At 31.4% G+C, this 20,814-nt stretch overlaps 2 protein-coding genes across 2 annotated transcripts; both read left to right on the top strand.

The window, feature by feature from the left end:
• Positions 1-5,311: 5,311 nt before the first annotated feature.
• Positions 5,312-7,657, top strand: LOC112710412 (pentatricopeptide repeat-containing protein At5g46460, mitochondrial-like). Its single transcript, XM_072202527.1, has one exon. It carries the CDS (start codon positions 5,428-5,430, stop codon positions 7,219-7,221), a length of 1,794 nt encoding a protein of 597 aa, XP_072058628.1. The 5' UTR covers positions 5,312-5,427; the 3' UTR covers positions 7,222-7,657.
• A 3,305-nt stretch (positions 7,658-10,962) lies between these two features.
• On the top strand, positions 10,963-11,421 carry LOC140175058 (zinc finger BED domain-containing protein RICESLEEPER 1-like). Its single transcript, XM_072201961.1, has one exon. The coding sequence runs from the start codon at positions 10,963-10,965 to the stop codon at positions 11,419-11,421; it is 459 nt and encodes a 152-aa protein (XP_072058062.1).
• Positions 11,422-20,814: the final 9,393 nt, after the last annotated feature.

Genomic DNA, 20,814 nt, shown 5'->3' on the forward strand with positions numbered 1-20,814 from the left:
AAAAATATGTATTAAAGGATATCAACTATCCAAAAAAAGGAATTTTTTTTAAATGATATAAAAATATAAAATTTACACATGTAGTAGACATGCGTGTATATATATATATATATTTGTTACTTACTTCTCTCGTATTTATAGCGGACGATTTTGTTATGAAATGTATATATATCACTTTTTCTTTTGTAAGTTTTTGGAGAAATTCTCTTTCCTTTCTTCTTTTTGTTGAGTTTTCGACAATTTATGCATGATGACACAAGAACATCTGAAAAAATATTATAATATATTTATAGAATATTTCAAATCATGAAATTCTTTAATATATTCTATAAAAAATTTATTTATATTTAAAATTTAATTTTACAATTTATAATTATTTTAATATATTTATAGAATTCAATTCAATTTATTTTGTTTGGGATGATTTTTAAATGAATAAAATTATATTCTTTTAACAACTTTATCTTTGAAAAAATAATTTTTATTACACACTTATTTATAAATAAAAATATTTTTGACATTTCAAATATTAATTTTGAGTATTGTGAGAATTGATTTGAAAATCAAAATTTTTTTGGTCTCATTTATAAATGATGAAAACATGAGTTGGATTCTCAAATAAATTATTAAAATCATTCATTTTTAAGAAAAATAAGAAAAAGAATTTCGTTCTTAAATAAATTCTAATATTTGGTATTTCAAACAAGTTTTAAGTATTTAAAATTTAGAATTCGCCAAATATTGCTAAAAAATAATAACACTTTTCTATAAAAAAATATATAAGTATACTAAAAAAATTAAAAATAGTTCGATGTATTTCACATATTATTTTTATAAGTAAATTGTTTTTTTAGTTGTATATGCAATGATGGACCAGAGACAAAAGTAAATTGAAAATAGTTTTTTAAGCTATTGTATAGCGATCTAAGATATTATAAAGTGTATAGTTGTAATTTTACGTAAGAATATTAAATAAAGAAAGAATGATTTTGACTTGTGAAAAAAATTATAGAATATATTAAATTATTTTATAATCATTTGGGTATATTTTTGTTTTTTTATATTTATTTGTGTATACTTTTTTTATTTATTTTAAGAAACTATAACATGACACTTTTGTTTAGGTTTAATTATTCTCTTATTTTTTATAGTTTCACTGAATTTTTAATTAGGTCTATATACCATATCAGATTTTGTAACTAAGTTCTTACTGTGATAAAAACATTGAAATTAACAGAATATTCTGTTAAACTATATAGAATATTCAATCAAGTATTAGGCATATTCGTTTTATTTAACGAAATATTCTGTTAATTCTAGTATTTTTGTCACAGTAGGAACTTAATTACAAAATTTAATATAATATAGAGACTCGATTGAAAAGAAATACAAGGACTTAATTAGAAATTTAGTAAAATTACAAAGACAATAAAATAATTAAATTTTTTGTTTATTTAAAAAAAATTGGTTAAGAATACTTTCAATGTATTAATATATTAAAATTTTTAAAACTGATTATTTTTATTGTTTTAGCAAAGGATACTTATTAACTAAATCTATTTTATTTTTAAAAAAAATGAGGTATTCACCAAGGATAATAGTGACTAATTTCTTTTTTATAGAAGCTTTTGAAAGAAATAAACAAATAATCATAAAATATGTTTTATTCTATCATTGGAAATTAATAATCACCATATAATTAAAAATTGAGGTGAACTATGGATGCATCATACATAACTTATATAGTTTTCTTTCTACTATATTCTCTAATCTAATAAATTAAAGATTAATTCACCATCAACTTAAATTTTATTTAAATATTTACTGTTAACTAATAAATATTGTATGCATAAAATAAAATTAGAACTCTCACATTTAAATAAATTAAAAAGTTAATTACTAAACTAACACAAATTAATTGGTACTTCTCATAGTCTCAATAATTAGGGGTAGAAATAGGCCAGAAGTCAGACTAAGCTTTACTCTTAACATGTCAGGTCTGTAATAGAATATATTGGTCTTAACTTGGCCTGTAATTTGGTATAGGCTTTTTAATGAATACTGAACCTGGCCTGTTGTTAAATCTGGCCTGTCCTAAAATCTGTCAATAGACCTGTTTTTTTAATAATAATTAAATTTAAGATATAATTTAATTTTTAAAATTATAAAATATAAAATAATAAATTTATGAATAATATTGATACAAAATACACATATATAATTAAAGAGACAAATAACTGAGTAGATAAAGGTATTATTATAAGATAAAAAACCCAAATTCAAATCTTTTTAATAGCATTTTTACTAGTATAATAAAACTCTCTATATATATTTGCAGGTTCAGGCCGACCTGATAGGTCCAATAAATTATTTCAAAAGCTTAAGCCTGACCTTTTAAAAAATAGAGACTTTTTTAATAATTTGAGGCCGGACCTATTTTCTATCAAGTCAAACTAAGCTAGACTACAAACCCCTGACAGGCCGCCTGGCGTATTTTCACGTGTCTCATATATAGGTAACTAACAATAGTTAGGTACTTGGGTATATAGGCTAGCAATCTCATTTCAACTAATCAGACTCGATAAATAAGCCAATAAATGCATTCATCCAACTCCAGAGTATCCATTTGAGGAAGGTTCGGAGCAAAAGTAATTAAATGGATGAGACAGTAATTACCACAAGAAAACATAGTATTTTTTTGTATAAAAAATTATAAAATATACTAATTTTGTTATTAAATAATTTTTTAATAAAAGAAAAAATTATAAATTTGACACATAAGTAGAGTAACAAAATGTTTTATTAACAAGAATGGATTTATTGGAAATCAAATAATATTGTGTAGTAATAATATATTTAAGACAAAAAAGTTCGGTGACAATTTTTTATTTCTTATTTTTTTAATATTTTTGAACTTTTGTGTTCCAATGTTATGTTGCAAAATATTACCTTTTTGGTTACAAACACATGACATTTATTTTGTAGCATTTTTTTTATATACTAGCAGTATATATATAATTTTATTATTTTTTTAAAATATTTGATTATGAATTGATTTTTTAAATAAGCTAAATCAACATCTATATAACAAATAATAATATAGATGGCTAAAATTATTGTAACATTTTTTGTTTGTAATCACATTTTAAAATCGTGACAATAACTACTAAAAACCATAGTTAAAAACCTAAAATGTTATAGTTAACATCTTACATGTAACTAAATTATTTTAAAGTATAATAGAATTAAAGTTTTACAAGTTTAAATAAATACAACCGTTTGTATTCATAACATTAGTATTTAATGTATAGTAGTATATGTTTAAAAAAGAAAAGAATTTTATAAAGTTTAAAGAAATTAAAAAACAAGTCGAATTCTTCTTGCATGTTATAACTACCATCAAATCTAGCAATTATGTAATAAAATAAATATAAATAAAAAATAAAATAAAAAAATCACCATGTAATACTAAATTCCTGTCTTTTGATTTTTTTTTTATTATAAAATGATGCAACACAGCAACCAATTAGCAGAGATTATTCCTTTTAGAAATTGACCTTCTTCCACAACTACTGCAAGACGATATTTGTGCATAATCCAATTGGTTTTACCCTTTGGAATCTTTTTCAAAAACAAAACCAACGCCTTTCTTGATCCTAATCTTCCCAATGGGCTCATTGGACAGTTATTTTCCCACATTTATTTGGTCATTTTCTATCTCTAGGTGAAAAGAAATACCATTCCTTCTCCCTATACTATGTCATTCTTTAGAAGATTTTCATCAATTGGAATTCATAACCAATAAAAACCTTTTCTATTATTATATTTCTAAATTCTGGTCACCAACTGTAGATGAGGTTAATGTTGATTGAGTTGGATCTAGTAATATTAAGACATGGTTGGAAAGTTAGATAAATTAAGGGATGTACAACAAAAGTAAAAGAAAGTAAACGGTGATTTTTTTACTATTACATAGATGGTGTAGAATAGTAAAAATTAAAATATTTTTTAATAATAAAAACATATTACACATGGACAAGTTTGTGGGAACAAATTAAAGTCAATGTGGGAACAAAAAAAGAGTGAATAAAAATGAATATATACAAATTATAAAAGTAGATACTAGATATACGAGGTGGTTTTGGTAATAGGTTTGTGATTGGTAGATATTTGGTGAGTACAAAATAGCAATGTGAAGTACACCATGGGAGAACTAACACAAAAAAAACCTCAAGAAGAGATAGATGCTCTTAACGAAGTTACAAGTTGCTGTCCAAATTACTCTTGACGAGGTAGGGGTGAAGGAAGAGGAATTAAGAGTATGTATTGACAACAACCACAAGGCAAGTTGAATAAATGGAAGAGAGATATGTAGTATGAGCTGAACTATTTGAAGAATAAAATTTTTAATATTAGGCATGTTTTCCAAAATTTGTGTGTTGAAGCGGGCTAAAGAAAATAGGAGTATAACAAAAATTATGAATGGTGCAACAAGTTGGAGTAAATCACTGAATGCAGGGAGTTTATTATATAACAATTTGTCATGTTTTTTTATTTGTTGATTTGTTTGAAGCCTATTAAGTATGTCTTAGTTGTTAGATTTTATGGCACTTTTGACATGATTTACAAATCAAAACTCTTCTCAAATTTGAGTAGAGTATTATATAAAAAAACAAATTAAACTAATTCAACAAATATCAATTATGATCATACTATACTCACCATCCTTTTAACTGGTTAATTCAACAAGCACCCATACTCAAAAATACAGATCACTCAAAAGATAAACAAAAGTCATAGGAGTAGTCTATTCTTGTTCATTTCTGACCAAATCCACGTCCAAAACAATCTAAACCACAAATCAGAATAATCTAACTCATCAATCTAATGTCCTAAGCTTACTTGAAAAAGACGGTTAATTATAGAGTATCATATTTTGTAAAAGATGAGAAATTTGGAGAGCTTTAAAGGTGAGACAATGGGGTAATTCTACATCAAAGAAACTTCATAAAAAAATACTCAAGTTATAGAATATTATTCTTTATAAATCTCCAATCTCTATTATTAATTTTTCTTTTGCTAGTATTTAGTGTTTATCAAATAGTTTTTTTTTTTTTTGCTAATATTTAGTGTTTATCAAGGTAAAAAATCTCTTATTTCTTTTATCTTAATTCTTATAATAAAAAATATATTTCTTTTTTACCAAGCAATAGAATTACATATATTAAAAAAAAACATATATCAGATAATAGTAGTAGCTGTAGTAAATTAATCGTTAAACATGCGATAAGTGGGTTAAAATGTTAAATAATAACAGAATTAAAAGCTGCTAGCCTGCTACTACGAAACTGTGGAAACTCAAAAACAAAAGACAAGCATGGAGACGATAGAAGAATAGAGAGTAAGAGCATGTAACACAAAATCTCAATGAATCCTACACACTCATTTCAATCGCTGTTCAATCTAAGATTCATATTCGCCGGCGCCACCATCGGATACTGGAGGAGACCCTTCTCAGATATTGCAAGTACTACCACTTCATACAAGCATGAGCTCATTCACCGCCTCAACACACAAACCTTGCAGGAGGCACGTGGCTTCTTCGACCAAATCCCTTACCCTCACGTGACCCTTGCCACCATCATGATTTCTGCCTACGCCTGCCACCACATGCTCCCTGAAGCGCTCGACCTCTTCCGCAAGATACCCTGTAAGGATGTGGTTTCATGGAACTCCATCATAAAGGGTTGTATATATTGCGGCAATTTCGCCGCTGCACGGAAACTGTTCGACGAAATGCCACACCGAAATGTCGTGACTTGGACCACCCTTGTTGATGGGTTGTTACGTTTGGGAAGAGTCGAGGATGCTGAGAGGTTGTTTTGGGCCATGCCAAATAGAGACGTGGCTGCCTGGAATGCTATGGTTCATGGATATTGCAGTAATGGCAGGGTGGAAGATGCCATGCGCTTGTTTTATAGAATGCCCTTGAAAGATGTGATTTCTTGGACTTCAATGATTGGTGGACTTGACCAGAATGGGAAGAGTGACGAGGCTTTGGTTCTCTTTGAGAAGATGGTGTGTTCTGGTGTTAAGCCTTCGGCTAATACCCTGGTTTGCGGGTTGGCAGCTGCTGCTAAAGCGTGGGCTTTTCACGCTGGTGTTCAGATTCATAATTGTGTGTTGAAGTTGGGTTATTGTTGTTTTGATGAATTTGTAACAGCTTCACTTGTCACGTTTTATGCAAGTTGCAAGCAAATGGAGGCTGCATGTAATGTTTTTGATGAGGTTGTTCAGAGGAATGTGGTAGTTTGGACTGCTCTTGTGACAGGGTATGGTTTGAATGATAGGCATCAAGAGGCATTAGAGGTCTTTGGGAAAATGATGAAAATGAATGTGGTTCCAAATGAATCTTCTTTCACAAGTGCTTTGAATTCATGTTGTGGGTTGGAGGATGTTGAGAGGGGGAAAGAGTTTCATGCAGCAGCAACTAAGATGGGTTTGGAAAGTAGTGTGTACGTGGGAGGTTCTCTAGTTGTCATGTATAGTAAATGTGGCTATATTGGTGATGCAATCCTTGTTTTTAAAAGGATTAGTGAGAAAAGTATTGTATCGTGGAACTCTATTATTGTCGGTTGTGCAGAGCATGGATGTGGCATGTGGGCTCTTACACTCTTTAGACAAATGCTGCATGAGATTGATCCGGATGAAATCACCTTAACTGGTTTGCTCTCTGCATGTAGCCGATGTGGGATGTTTCAAAAGGCGAAGTGTCTCTTCAGATACTTTGGCCAGAAAAGATCAATTACACTGACAGTTGAGCACTATGCATGTATGGTGGATGTACTTGGCAGGTGCGGAGAGCTGGATGAAGCAGAAGCACTGGTGACAAGCATGCCTGTGAAAGCAAATTCAATGGTTTGGCTGATCTTACTGAGTGCATGCAGGATGCATTCTAATTTACATGTAGCTGAAAGAGCGGCGAGAAAGATATTTGAAATGGAGCCCAATTGCAGTGATGCATATGTGTTGCTTTCTAACATGTATGCAGCTTCAAACCGATGGGATGAAGTAGATGAGATAAGGAGAACAATGAAAGATAACAGAGTTGTGAAACAACCCGGATCCAGTTGGCTAACCTTAAACGGACTGAGGCATGAATTTCTTTCTGCAGATAGGTCACGTCCTCTCACTGAGAAAATTTATCAAAAGCTGTACTGATTAGGAGTCAAGTTAAAGGAACTAGATTATGTTCCTGATCAACAATTTGCTTTGCATGATATTGAAGTTGAGAGAAAGGAAGAAATACTGTCTTACCATAGTGAACGGCTTGCAATTGCATTTCGGTTGCTTGGCACCCTCGAAGGCAGTACAATAACTGTGATGAAAAATATGCGAGTGTGTGGTTCTTGTCATAATGCAATAAAGCTTATGCAAAGATGGTAGATCATAGCAAGAGATACAAGCAGACTTCCTTACTTTAAAAATTGGCTTGCGCTCTTGTGGGGATCATTGGTAGAACATAAGATGATAAGATTACTCCTTTTAGAAATTGACATTCCTCCACAACTATAAGAGGATATTTGTGCATAATCCAATTGGTTTTACCTCTTGGGGGCATTTTCCAAAGAAAAGATCAACGCTTTCTTGATCCTAACTGACTTGGGCTTTCCAATGGACTCATTAGCCCGCTATCTTCCAGTATTTATTTGGTCATCTTCTATCTCTAGGTGAAAAGAAATGTCATACTTTAGAAGGTTTATACAATATAAAGTTGAACATTTTTTAATGAAGTTCTCATCAATTGGAATTCATAAGTCATAAACAACAAAAGCCTTTTGTACTATTTAATATATTTCTAAATTATGGTGGCCCACTATGGATGAGGTTCATGTTGTTTGGGTTGGACTTAGTAATATTAAGACATGGTTCCAAAGTTGGGTAAATTAAAAGATGTATAACAAAAGTAAAAGAAGGTGAATTGTGATTATTTTTTTTTTACTATTACATAGATGGTGTGGAGTGGTAGAAATCAAAATATTTTTTATAACAAGAACATATTACACATGGTCAAGTTTGTGGGAACAAATTAAAGCCATTGTGAATCCGTATTGAAAAAAGAGTGAATAAAAATGAATATATACAAATTATAAAAGAAGTAGATACACGAGCTTTTTTTGGCTGTAATATGTTTGCGATTGGTAGTAGGCCTGGCAGCATGGACTATCCGTGAGTATCTAACCTGATCCAATCTGGTCGGGTAGGATTGCCAACTCGATCCGCTACAAATAGGGTTGGACGTGGAGCGGGTAGAGTCTTAAGCATGTGCAAAAAGTTCTTGTTCACGGAACCAAATTTATAATTTCATAAGCTTTACTTATTAGTTTTGTCAAAAATTTACGAAAAAGGAGAGATCAATTCAAAAGCAATCTTCAGTCAAATAAACGGCGTCGTTGTATGTTTAGAGTCCAAATAAAGAAAAAAACAGCCTTCAATCCTTCACTTTCTCTCTTTTCGAACCATGGAAGCCTTCGCACACTAAGTCCTAGCCCCTTTGCCGAACAGCTTTGTCTTCGTCTCATTCACCGTCGTCATCTTCGTCTGCACTCTGGGTATTCGTCTTCTTCGCCTGTCTTTTGCTCGCCGTCGTCCTCGTCTGCCCTCTGCTCGTGCCGTCGTCTTAGTCTGGTCAACGAAGGTCAGCATTGCCTGCTCACTGCTCTCTGTTCTACGTTTTTTAATTTTTTTCATGCGCTCTGTTTCTGGCTTTCTGCTCACTGCTCTGTTCTCTCTTTTTTTAACTACTCACTGCTCTGTTCTTCATTTTGTTGTGTTTGTGATTTGTGTTTGTGCTACTTGTTATTGAAATGTGTTGTGATTTTGTGTTTGTGTTTGTGCTGATTCATCTAGTGATTCTGCTCACCGCCTCAGATCGAAGGTCAGTGCTTGCTTGCTTGTTCTTCATTTTTTTAATTTTGTTAATGCTTTGTTTAGTATTCTGCTGTGCTGCTGTTTTGTGGGTGGGTTATGATTATTTTGTGTAGTGATGTGCTGCTTTGTGTTTTGTTAATGCATTTCTTTGCCAATTTCCATGGCATCTTTATCTTCGTACAGGTGATAGCTTACCATGTTGTTATGGCTGATCCAAAGTATGAAGGAAACTAGGATATTTTGTAGTTGTGATTTTCATGTTGTAGACTTAGCTATTTTTCTAATGGAAGTTAAGTTGATATAGAAAGGAACTTTTTTCTTTTTATTTTATTTTATATGTATGTGTGTGTAATTTGATTATGTAATTTGATTTTATTTGGACTAGTTGTAATTTGTATATCTGATTATATGTATAAAGTGTATTTAAACACATATATATATATATATATATATATATATATATATATATATATATATATATATATATAAGGAATTCACTTCGAAATGTCAAGTACCAATATGGATGTAGTGGTACAAGATGTGGCTGCAGAAGAACAACAACAAGAACCCCCGGTGGAAGCAACCGCTAATTTTGTTCCAGATGAGTCTGCTTCGATTGAAAATAGCAATAAATCGAGTGTGAAGAGTGTTTATTGGCAATACTTTAGTCAATTTTAAGAGGAAAAAGTCTGGAAGGCAAAATGCAACCATTGCAAATCTGTTCTTTGAGCCAATCCAAGAAATGAAACTACAAATTTGAAGAATCATGTGTTCCACTATTGTAAAATGATCAAATTAGCAAACTCTAGGCAATCAATAATTGCTGATTCATTGTCTAAACATGCAAGGAGTGCTGCGGATGCTTTTGAATTTGATCCATCTTATACAAGAAGGTATATTGCCAAGGCCATATGTATGCATGAGTACCCTTTATCTTTTGTGGAACATGTTGGAATGAAAGAAATATATGCATCAATGCAACCAACTTTTAAGGTGCCTAGTCGAAACACAATCAAGAAGGACATTTTTGAAATGTATGAGTTGGAGAAGCTTAACATGACTAAGCTAATGGATGGAAATGATAGTCGAGTAGCAGTTACAACCGACATGTGGACTTCCAACAAAAAAAAGGATACATGGTTGTCACGGCACACTACATTGATAGTCCATGGATTTTGCAAAGGCGCGTATTAAGGTAATCTTCTATATTATACTTCTAGTAATTGATATTACTTTTAATATTTTTTTACTTGAAATTAATTTATCTTTTAGATAATAATTGAAATATGTTTTTGAACGATTTTCAGTTTTACTTATGTTCCCGCTCCTCGTACGAGTGAAGTACTCTCGAATGCATTAATGAAAGTTTTGTTAAAGTAGAACATAGATAGAAAATTGTCAACTATTACATTGGATAATTGCTCTACTAATGATGCTATGGTTGATGAGTTGTTGGGGCACTTAGATTCAAAATATTCGTTGTTGAAGGCTTCCATGTTGCATATGCATTGTTGTGCTCATATCTTGAACCTAATTGTAAAAAATGGTATAAATTTGGTTAAGAAGAGTGTGAAAAAAGTTCATGGTAGTGTGGTGTATTGGACTTCAACCCCTAAAAGGCATGAAACCTTTGTGAGTTGGTGTAGTAAGTCAAATATTCAATTTACAAAAAAATTAGCTGTTGATTGTCCAACTAAATGGAACTCCACTTATGTGATGTTAGAGACTGCATGGTTGTATCGAAATATGTTTTCTCGATTAAGACAAAAGGATCCTAATTACAAAAGTTTGCTAAGCAATGAGGAGTGGGACCTTGCTAAAGAAATTTGTGATAAATTAAAGTGGTTTTATGATGTGACACAATTATTTTCTAGTACTCAAGTTCCAACAGCCAACATTTATTTTAACAAAGTATGTGATATAAATGTTGCCTTGAAAAAATGGTCTGCTTCTCCAAATCTATTGATTAGTAATATGACATGTAGTATGAGGGTAAAATTTGATAAGTATTAGGAAGAAATTCATGGCATGATGGGTGTTGCTGTCATTCTAGATCCTAGGTATAAGCTTGCTAGGTCTGAGTATAAATTCTCAATGTTATGTCAAATTCAAGATGAGTGCTCAAGTAAGATTGAGAGGATCAAACAGATATGCTATGACTTGTTTCATGAGTACCAACAGAATCTATCTAATTCAAGTAATGCATTTGAGTATTCTACACAAGAGCTACAGATGAATGCAGAGCAAGATGATGATGCTGCTTACCAGTTGTATATTAGACAAAAGAAGAGGAAAAATGGTTCATTTGTGAAGACTGAATTTGATCATTACATAGAGGAAGATGTTCATCCTTTGAGTACCAACTTTGATATTTTAGCTTGGTGGAAAGTGAATGGGGCTAGATTTCTAACACTTCAAAGAATTGTGAGAGATATTTTTTTTCCTGTGTCTACTGTTACTTCTGAGTCTTCTTTTAGTACAAGTAGTTGAGTAATTACTCCTCATCGTCATAGTCTTTATAAAGATACTGTGGAAGCTCTTATGTGTAATCAAAACTGGTTATGGGCAGCATATCATCAAAGAGGTTATTTATGATTTAACTTTTCTATTTGTTTATGGTAATGTTAAATTTATATATAAATTGATTAATAAATAAATTTATTATCTTTGATTTTTAGGTGGAAAACCTGATTATCAAACTACAAATGATGATGATGATGATGATGATGATGATGATGATAATGATGATGATGATGATGATGTACCTAAAGTCATAAACTAGTGATGGTGTTGTTGCAACAAATGGAATGCTCATGGAGACATGAAATTAAATAATTTTATTTATGTTTATGTTATTTACTTAGACAAAGACTTTTATGTGTAATTTAATATTTAATGGTTATGTTGTGTATGAGATACTTGTATTATTTGTGGGATAATTTGTGTTGTTTGAATACTTGTGTTATTTGAATGCTCATGGGATAACTTGTGTTATTTGATGGTTATATTGTGTATGAGATACTTGTGTTATTTATGAGATATTTGTGTGATTATAATGTTTTTTTTTTTTTGCCAACCCGCGGGTAGGGTCGGATACCCATGGGTTGAGTGCGGGTAGGTTTAGGGTTGGGTATTTCTCAATCCACGAGTAGAGTAGGGTTGATTGTTGGTTAAAAACTCAACATGCGGGTAGGGTTAGGATTGGGTTCAAATCCTACCCTACCCTACCCATTGCCACCCCTAATTAGTAGATATTTAGAGTGTACAAAATGACAATGTGAAGTACACTATGGGAGAACTAATACAAATAAACTCAAGAAAAAATAGATGCTTTCTTAACTAGGTTATAAATTGCTGTCTGAATTACTTTTGAAGACGTAGAGGTGAAGAAAGAGGAATTAAGAGTATGCATTGACAACAACCACATGACAAGTTGGATAAATGGGAAGAGAGACATGTCGTGTGAGCTGAAATCTTTAAAGAATAAAATCTTTAATATTAGGCATGTTTTCAAAAATTTTCGTATTGAATGCAGGCTACGAATGGCTTAAATAAATGGGAGCATAACAAAAACTATAAATGGTGCAACAAGTTGAAGTAAATCACTGAAGAGAGTTTTATTATATAACAATTTGTCATGTCTTTTTTGTTGATTTTATTTGAAGCCTATTTGGTATGTCTTGGCACAGAAGTCTCAGATGTTTGGATTATTTAATGGTCATATAACAAAATATGTTTTTTAAGTTTTTTAATAATTGTTAAATACTCCTTATTTAATTTTAATTACAAATTAATTTTTTTATATATATATTATTTAATTATAAAATTTATCCTCTATTTTATAAATTATTATTTTATCATTCATCTATCATATTAATTAACCATTAAAAATAAAAATAATAACAATTCGTTACATCTGTAAACGCTAATGAAATCATGTTTTTTGGTAATTCAATCGATTGAATGTTGGACGAACATATAATTTTTTTCATAATTCAATCGATTGAATTTTGTATGACAATATGGGCTCTCAAAATTCAATTGATTGAAATTATTACATAATGGATTGAACTGCAGTTAGAATGTGAGTTTTTTTCTTATTCAATCGATTGTTCGTTACCAATCGAATGAAGTCTTCAAAGCAACATGCGTTTTCACAATTCAATCGACTTGGTTGTGTTACCCAATCAATTAAATTGTGCACTGCTATATGTTAAGCCATTTTAAAATTTTCTCATTGTGTTTACAAATTATTATTTTATTATTCATCTATCTTATCTGTAAAATTTTATCTTCAATTTTTAAATTCTTATTTTGATTTAGATACTTTGATCTCATCTTTTTTAATATTAAGATTATAAATTGGTGAATAATATATCATCAATTTATTTTTCAATTACTCAATCTTACAATTGGAATCATTTATCAATTTCCTTTATTATCAATTTTTTATTGTTTTGGACGATTAATGGAAGATCTATTTCGTTATTGTTTTTATTTTTAATGGTTAATAAATATGATAGATGAATGATAAAATAAGAATTTATAAAATAAAAGATAAATTTTATAATTAAATAATATATATAAAAGATTAATTTGTTATTAAAATTAAATAAAAATTATTTAACGATTATTAAAAAACTTAAAAAATATGTTTTTTTTATGAAATCATTCTAGAACCATCGAATTCTGTGCCGTACGACTTAGTTGTTAAATTTTATGGTACTTTTGGCATGATTTACAAATCAAAACTCTTCTCCCCAACTTTTGGTAGAGTATTAATCGGATTTTTTATTTTATAATTAGGGAAGAAATGGTGTTTTCGCTAAAATAGAGGAAAATGGGATTATACAGGAGACTGGGAGCGTCGTCCTGACGGATCTGCAATACGCCCTGTTCGTAATATACCCATAATCCGTCCCACTTGTATTGACGGCATGCATGACACGTGTTTATGCCCCCTTCAACGTGTGAATCTCATAATTCTCCTTGGTCCCTCTTCATACTCACGTTCTCTCTTTTCCTCTCACTTTCAAATCTCGTTCTCTCTCTTGAACACCACACTCAAACAATTCTTTCTTCTTTCTTCTATAACTCAAAACAACCCCTTCCCTCATACTAGAACTTCATCTTCAGATTTATTATTTTCAATTACATCTCTATCAACATCACCAAGTAAGTACATTTTTTAGTAATAATGTTTTTAGTGAGTTTGATTATTTTAATTACTGTAAATAAAAAATAAATTAGATTAGTTTTTAGAAATTAATTTGGGTTAATTAATTCATTGTTAGTAATAATAGTGTTTGATTATTTTAGTGTGTTTGATTATTTTAATTACTGTAAATACAAAATAAATTAGATTAGTTTTTAGAAATTAATTTGGATTAAATAATTCATTGTTAGTAATAAAAGTGTTGAACCTAGTATTAGTTAGGGTCACAATTTTAGTTAGATTAAGATAGTACTAAAATATATTTTTAACTTGTAAACAAAAACAATACTGAATATATATTATTAAGATACTTTAAACATAGTTTATATATTATATATTTTTGTAGAAGAATTTAAATACTTAAAAATATACTACAATACATACACATGAATATATGTTAAAATTTAAATATATATTTTATATATTTAACAATAAGTTAAACATATTTAATATAATATATTAATATATATTTTTTACATATATTATTTACAAAAATATAAAAGATAAGATTTGATGCCATATATTGTTTAAATGTTCAGAATATATTTTATTTAATGTATTATTAAATTTATGTTGAATAAATATTAAAGTGAGTATGTTATTTATTTCAAACAGAACCGAAAAAATTATATATAAAATTAATTTAATATGCTTTTATTTATTTATTATAATGTTAGAGAAATATTGGATATATGTTAGATATAGTTTATATAATATAATAATTTTTTGTTTCAAAAAGAATACAAATAGAAGATGGTTCGTGACATTACGCGTCCTGAAGATTACATTGTTGAATACCTTGAACGTCCACCATATGTAATTATTTTTATGTTTGTATATTTGTTATTATTGTTGTTGTTATTATGTAGTTAGTATTATTGTTATTATTATTATTATTATTATTATTATGTTTGTTTATTTTTTTGTTTCTATTGTGAATTATAATTTTTTATTTGTTTCAGAGTTCAAGAAATTTCGAATCAAGACATCTGAACCAAGATTCATATGATTCCCGAGTTGAAATCGAGTTACGAGATAGTGGATTCTATCACATATCTCAAATTGGGAGACTTATTTTGCACAATGCACTTATAAATGCCTTCATCGAGCGATGGCGTCCAGAGACTCATACGTTTCATCTTCCACATGGTGAATGCACGATAACTTTAGAGGATGTTGCAATGATATTTGGACTCCTGATAGATGGTATGTCGGTGTCAGGATTTACGGATAGCAGCACTAATAGTCTCGAAAATGAATTCATGACACAATTTGGTATTGTACCTACTGTCGCTGATCATAAGTTGTTGGTTCGCACAACACACAAAGACATGACGACAAGGAATTCGATACGTATGAAACTCACCACAATCACAATGCCATTGACGGAGATTCACCGTATACTCTAAACCGCTGGGCATCTCGCGCATCTCAAAGACTTCGTTCTGCCTATCAAACAAGTTAATTTGGATGTTTCCCGCTGCCTGCTGAGTTGATTGAAGTTTGTTGATTGCATATTCAGAGAATACATGACCCGCATTCAGTCGAGCCTTAGCCTCAGCCCTATTCCTAGTGAACAACTCATTTAGCCTGTAAAAAATTGCCTTGACAAGTGATGTAATTGGAAGATTTCGCGCCCCCTTTAATACCCCATTGATGCACTCGACTAGATTTGTGGTCATATGACCCCAGCGATATCCATTATCGAACGCCAAAGCACATTGCTGACGTGGGATCCGATCGAGCCACTGAGTGTAAGCCTCACCATGCTCACGTAATCTTGCATACTACACATTAAATTCATGCAGAGTCATACAATAACCTGTAAAAAAAACAAGAAAAAAATAAGTATCACCACATGACACTAACACCAGTATTTCACTATAATTTATGTACCCATATTTACAATCAACTTTTGTAAATACGGTGCCTTGAAATTCCTTAAGAAGTTGGATGCTATGTGCCTAACGCAAAACACGCGGATAGCTCTCGGAGGCTCCCATGATCCGTTACTACGTGCTATTGCTGAGGTAATAGAGTCGTGTCGATCAGAGATAAGCCCAATACCATTCCGCGTCACCACATGTGTGTACAAATGAGTAAGAAAGAAGTATCATGCATCAGAAGTCTCTCCCTCAACAACGGCAAATGCAAGAGGCACAATATTGCCATTGCCATCTTGAGAAACTGCAACTAAGAGAGCTCCTTTGTATTTGCCATATAGATGTGTGCCATCTATTTGGACGATTGGTTTGTAGCTCCTAAATGCTCTAATGCAAGGGTAAAAGCTCCAAAACACCCATGTCAGTATCCTAATATCCTGGACCACCTCATCCCCTTGGTAAGCTGATGCAGTTTCGATCTTGACTGCAGCTGATGGATCTTTTTGTACCATTGCTTCAAACCACGACGGCAAAGCTTCATAAGAAGCTTCCCAACCACCAAAAATATTCACAATTGTCTTTTGGTTAGCCATCCATGCTTTGCGGTAACTTATTGTATAATTGAATTTCGATTACACTACAGCAATCACAGATTTCACCTTTAAAGATGGATCAACTTCAACCAATGGCTTTATAACCTCTGCAATCATGTCTAAGTTTATCTTGGCATGATCTTAAGAGATTGTTGTCCTGGAGCATGTGTGACTACCATTGTACCGCCTTATAACCCAATAAAACTTTCTCTTAATAAGACTAGCCATAATAAGCCAATCGCAATTTGTTCCATATTGTACACACTTAACATAAAATGTCGTTGGCTCAGATTCACACACTCGATAATCCACACCCCGACGAATGGTATAATCTTTAATTGCTGCAATCACAGTTTTTCTAGAACTAAACTCCATACCGATGACAAATTCACCATCCATAACAACAACAGAGTCTACACCAACCATAACAAGAAATAATTCTTACTATTACTTATAATGATAACAATAATAATAAATTAATAATAATAATAACAACAAATAATCGTAATAATAAATAATAACAATAATAGTAATGCGTATTATAATAAAGGCTAATAATAATTATTATAATACTAATCACAATAAAAATAGAAGACTACTTACCTGCATTGACAAACTCAGGAAATTCTGGTGCATTTATAGCATCTAGATCCAAAGTATGCATAAAGGAAGGCTCTCTAGATAGATGTTGGCTCGTTAGTGAATTTGTCACATCTGCAATGTCAGGCTCAACTATGATATCATCTTCGTCGGCATCTTCAGCTGGACAAACAATATGATAAGTTCCCTCGAATTCCTCTTCACTTTCAGTGTTATAAACCGTCCAGTCAATGTTAGGTTCGGGTAAGTTAACCTCAACTAATTCTTCGAACTCAACATATAACTCGATAACTGACACTTGTACCCGTGTTTGTTGGTAGATCAAAAACATCCCTTGCATACTTGCATCGTCAACCACATACATTATTTGAAATTGAATAAAACACCCAAATACTAACACAGGCTGTCTATAAAAAATATTTGTGACTCTCTTTAATATTTGATTATCAACACATTAACAAAGTATACTCTTAAATTCCTCATATGTTATTCCAAAAGGAATAACAAGATCATATGGATTTTCACATACAAAACCCACACCTTCATATGTTTGTCGAAAGATTTGACCATTATAATATATTTTCAAACTAACACTTTCCTCCATTTTTCTTCTCTTACTCTCTCAACGAAATAAACCACAGTCACATTCAACAAATTCGTTCTTCTTTTTATAATACTCGAGGTATATTATTTTAATCTAAAAAATAGAGTACGCCCCCTACGTAATATCATTCCGTCCCTTGCGTTTTGGGAATACGCTGTTCTTGTATTGTCAATACGCCCCCCTTGTATTATGTTTTTAATATTAATCTAATACAATATGCCCCCTTGTATTGTGTGTTTAATATTAAACTAATACAATCCGCCCCCTTATATTACTTTTTAAAATTTTCAAAAAAGTAATACGCTCCCCTTGTATTATCTTTTTTTTATTTTAAAAAAATATTTCGATAAAGCAATTCGCCCCCTGCGGATTGTTAGCCCTCAGAAACATGCAAAACACCACCACATCCAATAATAAAGCATTACACCAAATCCTAACCAATACTAAAAAAATGAGCCGTATTAATCAACTATCTAAAAAAATAAGTTAAACTAATTCAACAAGCATCAACTATAACCATGCTATACTTACCATCCTTTTAACCAGTTAATTCAACAAGCACCCAAACTCAAAAATACATATCACTCAAAAAATAAACAAAAGTCATATTATATGGAGTAGTCTATTCTTCTTCACTTTTAAACAAATTCATGTCCAAAACAATTTAAATCACAAATAAAAATAATCCAAATCATCAATCTAATACTCTAAACTCACTTGAAAAAGGCTCTGAATTTTGTAACAACTTATATTTTTATTTAAAAAAATTATAAACTTTTGTAACAAAATATATCTAGTATTATAAAATGTGATTGTTTTACATTAGTATGTAATATTTGTTAAAAAATGATAATTTGTAAAAAAATTAAATTTTTTATAACAAAATTTTGTTACAAATATAGTGCTTTTGTTATAAATATAAATCATGACTCGTATACTCAATTTTGTTAAATAATTCTAAATGAAACTAATTTTTGTATTATTAATTTAAGTTGAAAGTTATTTTAACATAAAAAGTAAATTATATTTGCCAATTTCATGGAGAAGTAATCATAACAAAGTTTTCTATGGGTGCTCAGTAACAAACAACAGGAGCATTATTTTATCTTTGACTTCTACCTAAATCAACTTTTAAGACAAGAATATAATAAATTCTCAAAATTCGTTAAAGAAGATAAAATTTGAGAGAATCTATTTCCAATGGAAAAAATTATTCCTCAAAGCCCGAAATCATACACACCCTAAGGTATATTTGAAAATACAAGAAAAACGTTGAGTATTGTCGAATTTACCATCGAATTCATCAAATAAATTTTTCTGTAAAACGATTACCGTCAAATTTACCATCGTCCTTGGGTTGATTGTATAAACATCGCCGGAAATATATCCGACGGATTTTTCTTATTCGACGCTAATGACCGGCGGATTTTTCTTGTTTGACGCTAATGACCGGCAGATTTATCGTCGGTCTTTTTCAATGATTTGTCTAGTTTGTGTTTATGGTTACCGTTGAATATATCCAACGGTAACTTTGGTACCCCTGTTGAGGCGGCAACAGAGTAGGTGTTGCCGTCGGATCCCCATCAGCAGCGTTACCGCTGGAACCCGTAGCACATCTACTAGTTGTACTTCTCCATATGGTATCACAATCGATAAAGCTGCTCCAGCTTCTTCGTCAGGTCGGAGCTGACAGCAACGCATACAAGCAGGTCTCAATACCTCTGCTCAGACTGCTCTGCCTATTGTTGAATCTCCTGTGTTTGCTTCTGCACCTCCTCCCTCAAGTCGACAACTTGCTGCGGATCAGCAGGGCTGGTGGCAGAGGCAGACGCAGAGGAAGCTACCAAAGCGGAGGAGCGGAAGCCACTGACGAAAAACGACCCCAACCCGAAGAGGTGATTCTTCTGGGGTTCGGAGGTGATCTCATGCTAAATTCGATCAAGATCCACCACTGAGGTCTCGGAGTCGGCTTTATCGGCCCCACTAGGCGGCTAAGATTGTTAGGTCGCAGCCTCCAACCTCTGCATGTACTCCTCCTGCGTCATACACGTTAGTTGTGATTAGGATAATAGTTAAATAATTGACTTTAAACCAAATAAAGTTGAAACTTAGTATTAATTTAAACTCATGTAATGGGTTGCAGATCGCTCATCAACAAATCTCTCATGTGTTTACTTGAAGGTCACCGCCAGTGTCACCTCATGATCAAACGACTTAGACTACAAATTAATATATCAACCAAGCAATAAAATAAACGAACAAATTAAATAATGATAGACAAATAAATATGAACCAAATTATAGGAAATCTTAATTCTAATTTCAAAAACATAATTCTAATTATTTTTATTTCATTGAAAATCTTAAAAAATTTTGACAGAGTTTCCCCTAAAATTTAGATTTAGCACCCTTGGAGGTTCCATCCAAACCAAATAACCATCAAACCTTTTCAACTTTTTAATTTATTCAATCATTATTAAGGTTACACACAAACAAGTCAATCATTATTGATACAGTCAAGCATCATCTAAATAATCTCAACAGCAAGAATCAGCAAACAACTTAATAATCCAACATTTTCCAACAATCTCATACCCTAATCTAACATATTCTAACCACTTAAATCCACTAAATCAGAAAATTATACTAACTAATTAATTAACTTGATAATAAAAAAGGAAGTTAAACCAACGAAGCAGTTTTATATCAGCTCAGTTCAGTTCTTACGAGTTTGCTCATCGTCTTCATGAAGATCGCTGACCCCCCGTGTACCTCGACGACCTGGGGGAAGCCCTGTTAGCAACGTTCATCAGACAGTGATGCTTGAACCCGTCATTATCTCTTAAATAGGTCTCCAGCTCACGCTTGATGTTTGGACGGATCCATCTCGTCAAGTGGTCTTTCCCCTGATGCACATCACTCATCATCTACTAAAATTGTTTGCCTGTCTGGTGGTCATAGATTTTCCTAATCACGACATTGTGTTCTG

The sequence above is a fragment of the Arachis hypogaea genome, chromosome 9 (assembly GCF_003086295.3).
Source record: "Arachis hypogaea cultivar Tifrunner chromosome 9, arahy.Tifrunner.gnm2.J5K5, whole genome shotgun sequence".
Taxonomy (NCBI): domain Eukaryota; kingdom Viridiplantae; phylum Streptophyta; class Magnoliopsida; order Fabales; family Fabaceae; genus Arachis; species Arachis hypogaea.

What these genes read in the sequence shown, in the direction of transcription:
- LOC112710412 (XM_072202527.1), top strand. Translation starts at nt 5,428, where the DNA reads ATGAATCCTACACACTCATTTCAATCGCTGTTCAATCTAAGATTCATA.
- LOC140175058 (XM_072201961.1), top strand. Translation starts at nt 10,963, where the DNA reads ATGGGTGTTGCTGTCATTCTAGATCCTAGGTATAAGCTTGCTAGGTCT.